Source organism: Hemiscyllium ocellatum, chromosome 5 (assembly GCF_020745735.1).
Source record: "Hemiscyllium ocellatum isolate sHemOce1 chromosome 5, sHemOce1.pat.X.cur, whole genome shotgun sequence".
Taxonomy (NCBI): Eukaryota; Metazoa; Chordata; class Chondrichthyes; order Orectolobiformes; family Hemiscylliidae; genus Hemiscyllium; species Hemiscyllium ocellatum.
This window is the reverse complement of record NC_083405.1, coordinates 78,964,062-78,979,794: the sequence shown is the minus strand read 5'-3', so window position 1 is coordinate 78,979,794 and position 15,733 is coordinate 78,964,062. Positions and strand designations below refer to the sequence as shown.

At 39.9% G+C, this 15,733-nt stretch overlaps 1 protein-coding gene across 9 annotated transcripts in view; it reads left to right on the top strand.

Moving 5' to 3' along the window:
• The window catches only part of LOC132815753 (DNA-binding protein SATB1-like), a 130,330-nt gene that overhangs the window by 37,762 nt on the left and 76,835 nt on the right, over window positions 1-15,733 (top strand). For all 9 annotated transcript variants that reach the window (XM_060824889.1, XM_060824890.1, XM_060824896.1 and 6 more), the window contains one exon: window positions 7,729-8,192. In XM_060824889.1, the coding sequence (XP_060680872.1) occupies window positions 7,729-8,192 (464 nt within the window). The remainder of the gene's footprint in view (window positions 1-7,728; window positions 8,193-15,733) is intronic.

Genomic DNA, 15,733 nt, shown 5'->3' with positions numbered 1-15,733 from the left:
TCAGACCTCACACCGGCCTGTGGGGTTTGCACTTGCAATGTAGCATGGCATGCATTCCCATTTGCCTAAAATGTACTTCCAATCATGTCCTGCCTGCAAAATAAAGTAAGTGGCTCATGGGAATCTTGTCATTCCTGGTTCATGTTTGTTTAAGAGTGTTGTGCATCAATTGGCATTGTGCAGCTGACAATGAGGTAAATAGTTTTCCTTGGTGAACTTTTTGGAACAGGGAGGAGAGGAGGAAAATGGCAGGCTCAGGACCAACAAAGTTGAATAAGTGGTGGGGTGGGATGGCATGTGGAGTGTGGTCAGGGACTTCTAGGGAGGGATCCAAGGGACACCAGAACGTGGGATTGGGGCCATACAAAAGTGAAGTGGAAATATCCTGGTTATGAATGGCTGGGGCTAGTCAGTCAATACAAATAAATGAAAAACTAAATGAGTGGTGTCAACACTGATCAATTGTAGGTCCATCTCAGGGTGTTAGCTGGCAGAGTCCTTATAGAAGTTTGAATTTACCTGTAACAGTTACAGACTGAGTGTGATCTTGGACAATGTTGTTTATATTGCATCGGAAGACCAGCTGAACCTGCAAGTTCAGCAAAGTCCCACAAAATGAAAAGTACAACACTGCACACTTACAAGAACATTTGATAGTGAATGCAAATCAAATGGTTGTTCCTTCCGCAATATAGGATGCCCTTAACTTCCCTATCAGTGCCGAACGTGAGGCATGCCAATTGATTTAATTTATTGATCTCTACAAATACTAGTGATGCACATCTGAACAAAGTGAAACCCCATATAATGTGAAATATTTATAATGGAATTTAAATTTGAAAAAGTACTTGAGTCATCTTTATGCTTACAATTCATATACTAATAGCAATGGAGTGGGGCAGAAAGCCTCAGGCCCACACTTACAGCCCACCCACATCTGCAGCATTGCAAACTGATGGCATGTTTCACTACAGAAAAGCTTTTCAATTGTGGATTGCAAGGGTCTCCCATACATGCTGCTTGTGCAGTAATTTTAATTGTAATGGTGTGAAAAATGGAAAAAAAAAGGAAGGGAACAGAAGTGAGACACCCTTCCAGTTCCATTGTCAGTGTTGGCAAAACCCCACCCTCTGAATTTGCTGGATCTCAAATGGTACAATTGATATGATTGGTAAATCCAGGTAAGACCTTGTTACAATCCCTGCCCTGACAGAGATGCCCCACATTTCATAGTTAAACCTAACTGGAGAACAAAAGGTTTTGGAAATGCACAGATTCCTCAGTAGTTCCCACAGTCCACTTTGTATGCTATTTTGAAGATCGTGGTAATGGCAGCATCCCTGAGATCAGCAGTGATTACCTCTTTGCCCCAGATTTTTAAGAATAGTTGATGGAGATGGGAGGTAAGCTTTACTCTCCTAAGTTCACTGGAATCCTGTCTGCTTCTTCAGCTTTTCAATTCTTCATATGTCTAATGGTGGCTTCAAATTCTGCCATATGAGAAGGGCATCTAGGGCTATCCTTGATGGGGAGTTGAGGACTTGCTCAAACATACCTTCATTAATGACTCTATTCTGGTTTAGGAGTTCTTTGAAGCATTCTCTCCATTGGAGGCTGATGATTCTTCTGTCGCTAAAAAGGGTTCCTTCTTACTCCACACCAATTTGAAACCAAGAGTGTTATCTCCTTAAATTGCCATGGAGGCACTGAAGAAGCCTCCATGGCAATTTAAGGAGACAACATTCTTGGGGGTCATGCTTGTTAGCAAAGATGTACAGCTCCTTAGATTTTTCAGTCTAACATTGCTTCTTGATTTCCCTTGTTTTTCTTTGTAACTCCGCCATTGCTGTTTGATGAGCTCTCCTGTCTGCCTCGTTAGTAATATTGCTTTGCTAGCCATGGAAATCTTCCCCTTTTCTTGTCAATCACATCTTTGATGATGTGATCATTCTTGATGAACCAGTTTTGGTGTTTTCTGATCTTGTAGCTAATGGTTTATTCACAATGTGAGGTGATGGCTGTCTTCAGCTCTTTCCATATTTCCTCCACTCCATTTAAATTTTGTGAAGACATTGTTGGAATCCCAACTCTGCTTGGTTCTTGAATCCACTTAATGTTGAGCATTTATCTGAACTGTTTCTTTGTTTTCAGCTGCTTCCAATGGCATTTGATGGACATTAAAGAGCAGATGAGCCAGTGGTCTGGACAACAGCTGTCTGCACTGGTCATCATTTTGGTTAATGAAGATGTCCTTTAGGTCTCAGGGTCAAACGATGACATAGTCAATCACGTGCCAGTGTTTTGATTGTGAATATCTCTAAGAAGTCTTGACCTTGTCGTTTTGGTTAAACAGCGCGTTGGTGATGACCAGTTGGTGTTCTGTACATTTGGTGAACTGGAGAATTCAATTGGTGCTGCAATTGCCAACTTCTTCTTTTCCAATAGTTTCTTTTCAGAGTTGGGATTCCTTTCCAACCTTGGCATTGATGTCTCAAAGAAGGATAATTTTATCTTCCTTAGGGATGTTGGTGACTATGGTGTCCAGAGTGGAATAGAAGCCTCTATTCATGTTCATCTGCAGCATCAAGAGTTGGACAGCAGGCACTCAGGACCATTGACTGCTGGTTAATGGCAAGCTGGAGTTAGAGAGTTGTGAGGCAATCATTGATGCCAACAGGCAGCTCACAGTCAATTGGCAAATTCATTCTTGATAACAAATCAAATTCCATGCATCCTGGGCTGATCCTCAGGTTTTCCTGTCCAGGTGAAGGTCTAACCACCACCTTCTTCTCTCAGCTGCCCTTCATCTGTCGTGTTAATGTTGAAGTGCCTGAGGCAAACATGGCAGTCCTTCTTTCTGAATGACTGTTTTGCTCATTGTCCATGAGAGATCATACATCCCTTGTTTCCAAGATTCATTGTCACTTTGGTTTACAGACTGCAGATACTTAGACCCGCTGGATTTGGTTTACCATCCAGGTTGATGAGGAATCAGACTATTTTTTACAACACCTTTTCAATCCCCTTCCCCATGTGGGGTGAGCAGAATGCATACTGAAGAGGACTGCTCAGTCATGAAGAAAACTGTTGAAACATTCTGCTGTTCCTATTCCAAGGCGTAACGACAAAGTCACACTCTGCCTACAAGCCAGCATGACGCTAGGGGCTTTCAGGTTTCACAATCCTGTGTCTGTTGCCTTGGTGTGTGTGTGTGTGTGTGTTTGTTTGTTTGTCACTGGGATGGGGGGGGGAGAGGGAGGTGTAATCTCTAACCTTGCATAGGGAATCTTTTAATGTGGGATTGCTATTGCACATCAACAGACACACGGCCCTTGACAGAAGGAAGATCCAGTTCCAGGTAAGGAAACCTTAATGATTGGGGATCTCTCTACTACTGCTGCAGCCTTCATCCATCATTGCAGATGATGATATCACACAGGTTTCTTTTACCTGGATCACCATTTTGCATTGCACTTTGTCTGGTTCCTTCCCTCCCATCTTAATGTCATGGCTGGCCATGCCAGGAGTTGAGAACCCCTGCCGGTATTGCTCTCAAGATCAAAGGAACACTCAAGCCTCTCCACCACAGCAAGGTGACATTTCCTGGTTCCTCATAATCCTCAACTCCTCGCAATCTTCAAAGATATATCTACCTCTTCTTCAAATACTTGGTGATCTAGCTTTCCCAATATTCTGTGGTTGAGAATTCCAGACACTTGGTACTCTTTGGGAAAAGAAATTCCTTCACATCCCAGTCTTAAGCAAAATTCTATAACATCCTGTGAAGGAATTAAAAACAAAACCTGACTTGCTTAGTCATTCTTGATTAATCATCCCAACACCCTGTTCAGCTGTAACAAGGCATTCTTGTGTTTAAACCCCAACCACCTGCTGCAAAGGCGAAAATTCCATTTGTCTTCATCACTTGCTGCACCTACATGCTAACTCCTTGTGTAGCATGCATAAGAAAACCCAGATCCCTCTGTGCTTTTGTTTATTGGAGTCTGTTTCAATTTAAATAATAGTGTCTTTGGTTCTTTCTACCAAAGTGCATGACCCCACACTTTCATACATTAAACTCCATCTTCTAAGTTTTTGCCCACTCACATTGCCTATCTAAATCCCCTTGCAAACCTCTTGTGTTCTCATCGCAATGTGCTCTCCCACTTATATTTGTATATTCAGCAAAGTTGGATGCATTATACTCTGGGTTCTCCCACAAGTCATTAGAATAGGGAGTAAACAATTGAGGCCCTACAACTGATCCTTGTTGCTGTCCTGACTCTGTTTTCTATCTTCAGTTCTCAATTCATGCTATACATTACTCTCAATCCCGTGAGCTCTGACCTTGTGCAATAATCTTTATGTGGCACATTATTGAATGCCTTCTGGAAATCCACGTGAACTACATATAGTGGCTTTCTTTTATCTTTATTTTTTAACTACCCTTTATGCAATATTTCCACTATCTCATGGGATGAACATTGCCTGAACTGGAAAAGGAATAGCTATAAAAGAGCCAGCCATTTTGAGCTTCTCCGACAAGCTCAGGTGGAGGACATTCACAAACTACACTGACAAATGAACACTTAATGGCCGAAATCCTTCAATTAATTTAATAGTTCCTAAACTTATCTTAAAAGCAACCTGTCACCCCTGTTCGGATGCTAAGAATCAGCTGAAGATCTAGACCTCACTACATTTCTGAAGGTTTATTTCAAGCAGTGGAAAGAACATTCAAAAACCCAGATGACCCTCTTACCCTATCTTCAAACAACACCTGCCCCATCTGTGAACTCAGCATTGGACTGGATAGTTACCTCAGGAGCCACAACTCTGAAGTAGAAGGAAGTGATTCTTAGGCCTGGGGTACTGCCTAGGAAGGTGATGGCGAGAGGACATGCTTTAATTAGACATGGAAATTGTGTTGTGAGGGGCTAGAATGAAATATAAAATAAGATCATTGGCAAAGTGTGAAAATCATAGGCCAGAAAAGTAAAGAAGAAATTGTATATGGTTCAAAGACATATGGGACAGTAGAATAGGGTTCTAGGGAACTGAAATTAATCAAGCGCAGGTTTAGAGAAGGAAGAATAGTGGGATGGAGGCATATTGACAGAGCAGATGGAGTTGGGTCGTGAAACTGGTTTGATAGGTGAAGTGTGTTAGGTAAGGAGAGCATAATAAGAGGCCAGATGAAAGTCAGAGATCAAGTGTCTGGCCTGGAAGTATCTAGATTCCGGCCAGTGAGATAGATGTTGTTGTCTTGGGAACAGCATCTGTTTAATCAAGAGAGTTTGACAGAGGGAACTGCAGAGCACATCATAGTTGGAAGTAGTAACTCCGGTATAGTTAGTCCAGACAGGTCAAGGTTTAGATGGACTTGAAATGAGGCTTAGAGGACACAGAGGAAATTAGAAAGAGGTGAGGGGGAAAGAATGGAAAAAAGACACAGAAGAGGAAGAGGATGAGGAATGAAAAGCAAGGGAAACTTTAATATGCCAGTTTTGCAAAATGCAGTCAGTCTCAGGGAAAGCTCTTGATTGCTGATATATTAGAAACTGAAATTGGTGGGGAAATGAGAGTTTAATGGAATTAGACATCCAAGCATGGGCTGAGAGGTGGGGTGGGGGTCTTACAATAGTAACGGAAGGAGTACCAGCCATCTTCATGCCACAGTGCTAGTGAAGGTGGTAGACACCCCTCCTGTCCAAAAGTCAAATGAACTGTTTAAATGGCCAATTTGCATCTTTCCTCACTGTTGGCAATACCTACTAGCTATGTGGGAGATGGGGAAGCTTTCTATTTGAGCACGCTTTCACCCACAGAGGGAATTGCCACCTCCTTGTCAACAGCACAGGGTTTCAACCTCTCTGTCCTCGCTATGTGGGTCCCTACAGTGAGAGGACAAAGTGTTGATGAAGGGCTTATGCCTGAAACATTGATTCTCCTGCTCGTCGGTTGCTGCCTTAACTTGTTGTGCTTTTCCAGCACCACACGTTTCGCCTCTACAGTGAGAACAAAGTTCTGGTCGGTGAGCTAGCTAACCTGTCAGTAACTTGCAAGGTTGGAAGCCCATGGATTAAAAGCTTTGCTGCATCAGGGGCAATGGAACTCAGGCTTTAGTCACACTGGGGAGAATTTGGGTCAAGACTGTGGCTTGGTCTCAAGTTAGCTATATCAAGGCCAAGGACCCATAAGCAGCTTGCACTGCAGGGAGCAGGACCAAAAATACACAGCTGGAAGAATTTGATACAGAATAACTACCCGAGTAGGACAGTACAGTCTTCATCTTTTTTTTTAAACAAATGCTTTATTTTTAATCATTGCAACCTGAAAATAATCCTGAGGGAATTCAAGTAAATTCTGTTCCAGTGTCTGCTGAGCAGGGCACTCTTAGGGAGGGGCAGGGAGAAGAGAATGTTCCTGTGAGATGAACAGTAGGTACCATTATCTGGAAATTTAAAGCACACACAATTACTATTAAAGGCAATAAATGCATTCAAAGGCCTGGAATTTCCACTTGTGTTTTGTTACAACTAACACAAAAGATTTTAAAGATTTGAAAATAAACTTTAAAAACATATTCTGCTGAGTGCAACTTGCGATTCAACCGTTTTTAGTCTTGGTTAAAAAGGAATTCAGACTAAAAGTAGGTGACTCCCACAAAACAGCTCCTCCCGCCTGGGTAAATTAATTACCGTTGGGAGTCTCCACTAATTGTGCCTGTTTGCAGACTTTTGGATAGGCTCTGAAAATTTAGCTGAATCCTTTGGGTTCAAAGACGCCAATAGGAATGTTTTAAAATGTTATGAATGTTTTTTTTTAAATGATATAAAATGTTTATTTCTTGGGATGAGCCAATCTTCAGCGGAGTTATTCAAACATTATCATGTTATTGCTCTTAAATATATAAATTAAAGCTAATTAAAGACATTTTTAAAAATACATTTTAATTTTAAGCTCTGGTTCTTGGCAGCTTGGTGTTTTGCTAATGCATCTGAGCCGAAACGTGGAGGAAGGGGAGCACTCCAGCATGGTGCAGTTTTAGATTCAATTTGCACTGGAACTGCAAATTACATTTAAGGGAGAGACTCTACTTCAAGTTAAAGAATACATGATAACAGAAATTCAAAGAAATAGATTTGAAATGATTTAAATTCTTCCCATTCCTTATGTGATCATTCGAATACTTTGTTGACTGTGTATAGTTGTCTTTCTTAGTGGTTCCTCAGTGAAAGTAAATTGACCCATTTTCCTCTGGCTTGATTCAACATATTTTATGCGCTTTCAAATAAGGTTTAATATGAGTGTTATTCATATGAGGTATGAACCAATCTGTTACAAGACATTTGCACATATGCAGATATGATATTGAAGGGTGAGCTTGATGCTCAGGTTGTGATGGACAAATTATTAGACACTTCCTGTTTATGTAATATTCAATTGTTAGTAAATAGCAGATATCTCATTGTAAGAAGGTACCCGTAGAGTTATAGGACAGCGACGTAATGCATGTGCATGGCCTCTTTTGTTGGTTGCCTCAAAGAATTGTAGCAAATTTAGTATAGTTCTATTAGTTACAGTAAAGTTAGTAATATTAATCCAAACTATAATTAATGGCAAAACATAATGAGCATTACATACAAGACTTTTACTTTTAGGGTATTAATGTTTGTCACTCAAACATGTTCATATTTCTGAAACTTCTTTTCTTTGTTGCTCTAGCTGAAATGGAGACTATGTCTGAACTGTCTGTTTCTCAGCAAGGGACAAATCATGTTAACTTTGGATCACAAACAGTTCCTGGGAATGGTACTGAACTGCCCCAGCCACCATCACCTGCCCAGCTTCCGCATAGTGGTCAGCCTGCTACCAGGCCCCAACTTTCCAATTTGCATCCTGGACTTGTTTCGGCACCTCTTAGCCCACAGCTGGTGAATCAGCAGCTGGTTATGGCCCAGATATTAAATCAACAATTTGCTGTAAACAGACTCTTGGCACAGCAATCCCTAAATCAGCAATACCTGAACCACCCTCCTGTCAACCGGACCATTAATAAACCATTAGAACAGCAAACTTCATCAAACGCTGAAGTGTCTTCCGAAATCTACCAGTGGGTTCGTGATGAGTTAAAGCGAGCAGGCATCTCCCAGGCTGTGTTTGCACGTGTGGCTTTTAATCGAACTCAGGTAAGACAAAAACATTCTTCTCTGTCGTATACTTAGCATTGCTGGTGCTGCCATTGCCCGAGTCGATATGGTTCAGTTTGATTCAATTTAATTCTTGACGAGCTAATGTAGAGAAATGCTTTACTTTTCTAAAAGTTTGAACAGACTAGAGATCTTTGTGGATTCATTGATTTGCAGAATATGATGTACTTATTTTGGAAGATATAAAGCTTGGCAGCCCATGTTCTCGTGCACATAAATAGACAGCTTAAAGTATTGATTACAGGATATTCCTTCAGATTATCTTTCTGAAGGACGAACAACATTTATTTCACATTCTTTTGCAATTTATTTAAATTCATCTTAGAATAAGTAAAGACTTTAAAATCAGTTTGAGCTATTCTAGTAGTGCTGCAAAGACCTAATAAATACTTTTTACGTACAATGCCCTGGTTATTAGCGAGGATGTTTTCTAGTTCCTCATACTAATCTGTTTAAATGTCTTTTTACTTCATGTTTGAGTTAATATTGTTAATTTGTTTGTAATCCATTAAGAAGCCTGAAAAATTTATACATCTTTTGAGAGATAAACATTTCTTCCCATTTTTTGTTATTTTATTAGTGACACCAAAATTTGCAAGGAAAGTAATTGGGACATGTTGGTGGGAAATGTTCACAAAGCATAATAATAACTTGTGAAACTTACAAAAAATAACATCCACTGATATTTATTCTCACATGTAGTTTTGATTTAAATGTTTTCTTAGCCTTGGTAGTAATTCAGAGCTGTTGAAAATTGCAAGTTGTTTTGATGATCCACACTTTAACTCATATTTCTGAATATTTTTGGCATAAAATGGTGAGCAACTGCATCAGTTTTGTTTTTCGGCTTATGTTCACAAAGGATAATGTCTTGTTTTGTGTAACTACTTAAAAATATTTTTAAAATATATCACTGAATTTCACATTTTGGGATTGCATTATTTTTAGGATTGTAGAAAATGCTGATACCTGGGTAGTCACAAAGAAGTAATCTCATTGAATGTTTCAGATACCATTGTAAATGTTGATTGCAAGCTCATAGTTTATATCAGCCATTGCAGTCTATTGATGAATTACTTTGAAATCATTTTCATGTATCTGAAATTTTAAATATCAGATATATCTATCATGGAATAAGGGAAGTTTATTGCATTTGTATCTTTTGTTTTAATTGAAGCTGATGTCATGGTGGACATGAGTGGTTCTGTCCTTTCCAGTGACTATGTGATGACATCCTTACTAAGGAACGGATGATGGTGATAATATTAGTGAAAATTTGCTGAGTAATGTTTTATAATTGATTACCAGAAAATGACGACAGTGTTGCAAATTGTTTCACATTATTTTAGCAAATGTGACAATGAGAGAGATATAGAGCTGAACTTAACTGAAAACAGAGGCATCTTTGGGATATGTAACAAGTTAAAGTGACAAAAATCTATTCCCCAGTCCAAACGACATGCCAGTTTCCTGAAAACAAGACTTCAGGTAGCTGCCTTAAATAGGATATTTGATACATACCTCATTATAAGCAGCCTTTAGACCTTTACGGTTGTCTGCCTTCCCGAGCTGTGGCAATTTGCATGAGGCAAAGACTGTACATTCTAGAGAGAAGTGCCTGCCTTTGAGGCCCAGGTGTATGCCTCAGGAGCCTCCAGGATCAGTGTCTGCCTCAATAGTTTTCTTGGCAAGATCTCAACTTCCATGCATCCCCTAAGCTCAACCATATTTCAGTAAGATTGCCTCCATTCTTCTAAACTACAGTGAGTACAGGCACAAAGTACTCAACCTTTCCTCATAAGACAGACCCTCCATGTCTGCCAGTGGCCTAGTGAACCTTCTCCATTGCCACTTTATCTTTCCTCAGATAAGAGGCCCAAAACTGTTCAGAGTATTCGAGCTGTAGTCTGATTAGTGCCTTGTATAGTTTGAGCAAAACCTTCCTATGTTTATAATCTATCCTCTTTGAAATAAAGGCCAACATTCCACTTGTCTTCCTTAATACCCAGTGAGCATGGATGCTAGTTTTTTTGTGATTCATAGCTTCCTTCTGTTCCATAGCTTTCTGAAGTATTTCTCCATTTAGGTAATATTCAGCTCCTCTACTCCTCCTACCAAAGTATATAACTTGATATTTTCATTTACATATTCCACCTGTCAAGTTTTTTCTCACTCCTTTAACTCATCTGTATCTCTCTGCAGACTCTACGTGTCATCCTTACCAGTTGATTTGCCACGTATTTTCGTGTTATCTACAAACTTGGCTATAGAACATTAACTTTCCTTCTCTAAGTCATTAACATACATTGTAAATAATTGTGTCGCTCACACTGATGCCTGTGGAACACCACTAGCTATGGGTCACCATCTTGAAAATGCTAAGAGTGTGCTGCTAGAAAAGCACAGTCTGATGAAGGGCTTGTACCCTAATGTTGATTCCCCTGCTCCTCGGATGCTGCCCGACCTGCTGTGCTTTTCCAGCGCCACATTCTCAACTCTGATCTCCAGCATTTGCAGTCCTCACTTTCTCCACCTTGAAAATGCCCTTTTATCCCAATTTTCTAGCTTCTATTAGTTAGCTAATCCGCAATCAATGCTAACATACTACTTCCAACATGTCATATCTTATCAAGAAGCCTAAAACTGGTGTCTTATCAAATACCTTCTGAAAATCCAAATATATTACATTTACTACTTTCCCTTTATTTATCTTCAAATAGTTCTATTAAATTTGTCAAGTATGAGTTACCCTTCATGAAGCCATGCTGACTCTGCTTAATTATCTTATGTATTTCTAAATGCTGTGCCATTACATTCTTTATAATAGACTCTGACATTATTCCAATAATTGATGGTAAACTAACTGGCATATAGTTACCTGCCTATTTGTCTTCTCTTGCTAGATAAAGGCAAAACATTGGCAGTTTTCAATCCTCTGGGAGTTTTCCAGAATCTAAGGATTGTTGGTAGATTAATACCAGTGCATTTACTATCTCTGTAGCTACTTGCTTTAATATCCTAAGACGCATCTCCTCGTGTCCAAGGGTCTTATCAGTCGTTGGCCCAATTATTTTCAGTTTATTTCCTCTCTCCCTTTTGCCCCTTGATTATTTAGCAATTTTGGAGTGATGTTAGTGGCATCTAATATGAAGACTGATGCAAAAGTATTTATTCAACTCCTCAGTTACACCTCAGTTCCCATCAACATTGGCCTCAAATGTCCTGTGACATATCTTTGTTTAACATAATTCAACGTGAATGTTTAATTCTGCCACAAGATACTGTCATGTATTATCTGACATTTGTTGTTTCAAGGATATGACTGCAGGTATAGAGTTGACATCATTAGTCAATATTATATAAATTACAACTTTACGCTTGTAATAATTTATTGTGTTTCTCGATGTCTGTCATGCTTAATGTTAGCAAGTTGTGGCACTGCACAGTCATTTTCTTTCATTGCTGTGAAGATAATTAAACAAACAAATGAAGATTATCACAAATTGTGTAATAAAACCAAAAAGTGACAAAATAAATATACAAAAATGTGTTCTAAAATAATTATTTTCACATATTTCCATATTTTAAATTGGAAAACAGTTTTACAATGGGAAGAAAATTTTGTAATTATATACTCCATTTCATGTCACCATTCTTTCACTGTCACTGGGTCAAAATCCTGGAATTCCCTCCCTAATAACATTTTGGGTCTAGCTACAGTGTGTGGACAGCAGTAGTTCAAGAAGGCAGCATGTCACCACCTTCTCAAGGGCAACCAGAGATGGGCCAAACATTCTGGCCCAGCCAGTGACAGCCATATCCCACGACAGAATACAGAAAGCTATCAACATCCTAAGGGTTGCCGTTAATCAGAAAATGAACTGGACCAGCCACATAAGTGCTGTGTCTGTAACAACAAGTGAAAGGCTGGGAATTCTGTGGCGCGTAATTCACCTCCTTTCTTCCCAAAGCCTGTCCACTGTTTAAAAGGCACAAGTCAGGACTGTGACAGAATACTCTCCACTGTTTGGTAAGCACAGCTTCAACAACCGTCAAGAAGATGGATACCATCTGGGACAAAGCAGCACATTTGATTGGCACCCAAACCAATGCCTTAATATTCACTCTGTTCTCGACCAATCTGCAGTGGAGTAGTGTGTACCATCTATAAAAAACAATACATAGTCATTAAGGCTTCTCTAAATTCAAAATAGACAAATTTTAATATTGAAAAAGACAAGGACAGTAAGTCCGAGAGAATACTGCCAAATTCCCTACAAAGCTACACATGATTCTGACTTGGATCATGTAAATGTTCCTTCATAGTAGCTCTGTCAAAACCCTTGAGCTCTGTTCCAAACAGGACACGGTTTTCAAGAAGCCAGCTCACCCCCACCTTCTCAACAGCAATTAATGATGGGCAAAAAATGCTGCTCCAACCAATAATGTTTCATACCCTGTGAATGACATGAAAAAAGTAACATTCGAAAAAGCAGCAGTGAGATGAATGACCAGTTGACCTATCAAAGAGATATTACTTAATTGATCAAGATAGCCAGGATGCAAGGATAACTTCTCTGCTCTTTTCCAAATCATGTCTGGGAATTTTTTTACATCTGTTTGAGAATATAAATGGAGCTTGGTTTAGTATGTCATGCATGAGGCAGAACCAACCGTAGTCCGTTAGGTCTTAAGTGTTATTCTCTGAATTAATATCTATCTATTATTTAGAAGGTAACTATCAAGGGAGTATAATTTGTGATTTCAATACTGTGACAGTAACTGTTAAACCTGTAGATGGCTCTGTGATTGGCAGTTACAGTGTTCAATGCACTTCTATCTGTTGTTTTGAGACAATGGGATTTGCTGTCCATTACAATGCTTAAATATGGAGTAGGTTTTCCCTCTAAGGATGATAAAGAGAGGTTGGAACCATGTTTGGAAACTATCCTGTGCACTGATTTTCAAGGGGTCTATCCATTGTTAGCCATAGTGCTTGCCAACCCAGTAAAGATAATGGCAGGCTCTCAAAGATGGAGCATGCTCAGAGGCCTTCCAGCTAAGTAGCAGGTGCAGTTTCAGTAAAAAGTGAGGGGCAGGGGCCTCAAAATGAAGCTGCCCTCTCACAACTTTAAACATGAATTTATAAAAGGACTTTGCAGTCTGACTACCACAGTGGAGGAGGAGCCCCTCTATAGGATGTCCTCTAGCCAGGCAGGCAGGGAGAGCTTAGATTATGTTCCTTAAGGTCACCGTGCTTCTCCCGAGCTCGCTTCCCAACACCCCATATCAAATAGAAAAAAATTCAAGTTTGTAGAATTTAACCATGAAACCACTTTCCATTCATTGCACACCCCAACCAATGATCAGAAATTCAGGGCTGAAAAACACTGGCAACATTTTTCTTCACAAATCCTATCAGTGGTGACTGCTGTAGACATAGTAAGCAAAATTGCAAGATCAATATTTCTAAATGGTTCAGAATTTTGCCACAACTGCATACAGAGGCAATCGTCTCCTATCAACTATTAAAATGGACAGTATACCAGTGCTTTTATGGCATTATTTTCTGGTAGTCATGCTAGGCATAGGTATTCAGACCCTCAGATAGTGGTCAAAGATGCACGTAGTGTTGGATTGCGTTGAATTATGTTCATGTTTCTGAGTGATGTAGATGTCCATTTACCTTTTACTCGTAGAGACATTGACGGCAACATTTCAATTTTCACCAACTGTAGGACCTTTAGTGATGTGACTTTATTATACCTTCAGAGGACATGGGCATCACTGGCCTACTTTTCTTGCATCCCTAGTTGTACTTGACAAGGTGGTGGTGAACTGCCCTCTTGAACTGCTGCAGTTTGTTCGGTGTTGTGAGGAATTTGATCCTGTGACACTGTGGAACAGCTTGGAGGGGACCTTGCATGGGTGTTCCCATGTAGCTGCTGTACTTGCTCTTCAAAATAGCAAAGGTTGTTGATTTAGAAGGTGTTGTCTGAGGAGCCTTGGTAAACTTCTGAAGTACATACTGCTGCTACTGAGCATTGGGAGTGAAGGTTTGTGGATGTAGTAGTAATAAAATGCATTGGTTTGTCCTGAATGGTGTCATGCTTCTTGAATATTGGTGGAGCTCCACTTGTTCAGGCAAGTGGAGATTATTTCAACCTGTGCCTTGTAGATAGTTGCAAGGCTTTGGGAGTCAGGAGGTGAGTTCCTTGCTGCAGGACTCCTAGCCTCTTACCTGTCATAGACACGGTATTTATACTGAATACTTCGGTTCAGTTTCTGCTCAGTGGGGGTAACCATCAGCGATGTGGATGGTGTAGTATTCAGCAGTGCTCATGTCATTGTCAAGAGGCAGTGGTTGTAATCTTTCTTTATGGATATGGTTATGGCCTGGCATGAATGTTACTTGTCACTTGTGACCCAAGCCTGGACATAATGCAGGACTTGCTGCATATAAACATTGTAAAGACTGCATCAGTTCATCTTCTGTATTTTTGATCATGGACTAAAATGGGAAAATAACTGTTAAAAAATCAAAGCGATGGAAAGGATTGGTGCACTTTTTAAAAACAAGCTATCTGAAACTCAGTGTGGATGTTGTTGACACTGCTGTTTTGTTCAAGTAGCAGGGGAAAATCTTTGTAGATGGCCCAACACCGAAGTACATATGTGTGGGTAATTTAATGGTTTATGCAATTGTGACAAGTTGTGGATTGCAAAAGTAGTCAGCCTGATAATAGCTCTGATTGGTTCCTGGTTTGCTAAATGCTTCTAGGTGTGAACAATACAGTGTGAAACCTCCAGACTGCTAGAAGGGCAGGTTTCTCTACAGTAAAAATAGCTGAAGTCTGAAGGAAGCCAGTGATCTTCTCCCACCAGTTGCTGTAAACTCACATAAAGCAAAGAATTGCAGATGTTGGAGATCTGATCCAAATAAAACAGAAGCTGCTGGATAAACTCAGCAGGTCTGGCAGCATCTGTGGAGAGAAAACAGAGCTAATATCTTTAGTCCCATAACCATTCTATAGAGCTCCTTTTGAAGAAGGGTCACTGGACCTGAAGCATTAGCTCTGTTTTCTCTTCACAGATGCTGCCAGACCTGTTGGGTTTCTCTAGCAGCTCCTGTTTTTGTTTGTTCCAGATGCTGTAAGCTATAGTCTTTAACCATTAACAAAGAGACTATGTAGTAAGTCTACCAATTGCCCAGTGCCTTCAGCAATGCAATGAAAGAACTAGGAAAAAGGATATCCGAAGGACAGGACTTCCTGGCAAGTAAAGGAAATATCTCAACGAACCCTTTGGGCTGGTGCTCCCGAACTATGTTTTCCCAGCTTTTTTTTCCCTCCACCCATAAAATGATTTGTTTTATTTTTCCTGTCTGAATGTATATAGAGATTTTAAAAGGGAGTTGGATTTTAAACTAGTAGAGCCATATATTGATAGTTCATTGCTGTTCTCTTCTGATTAAAGATTACTTATTTGTAATAAATAGTATCTTTGTTTAATTACATGTA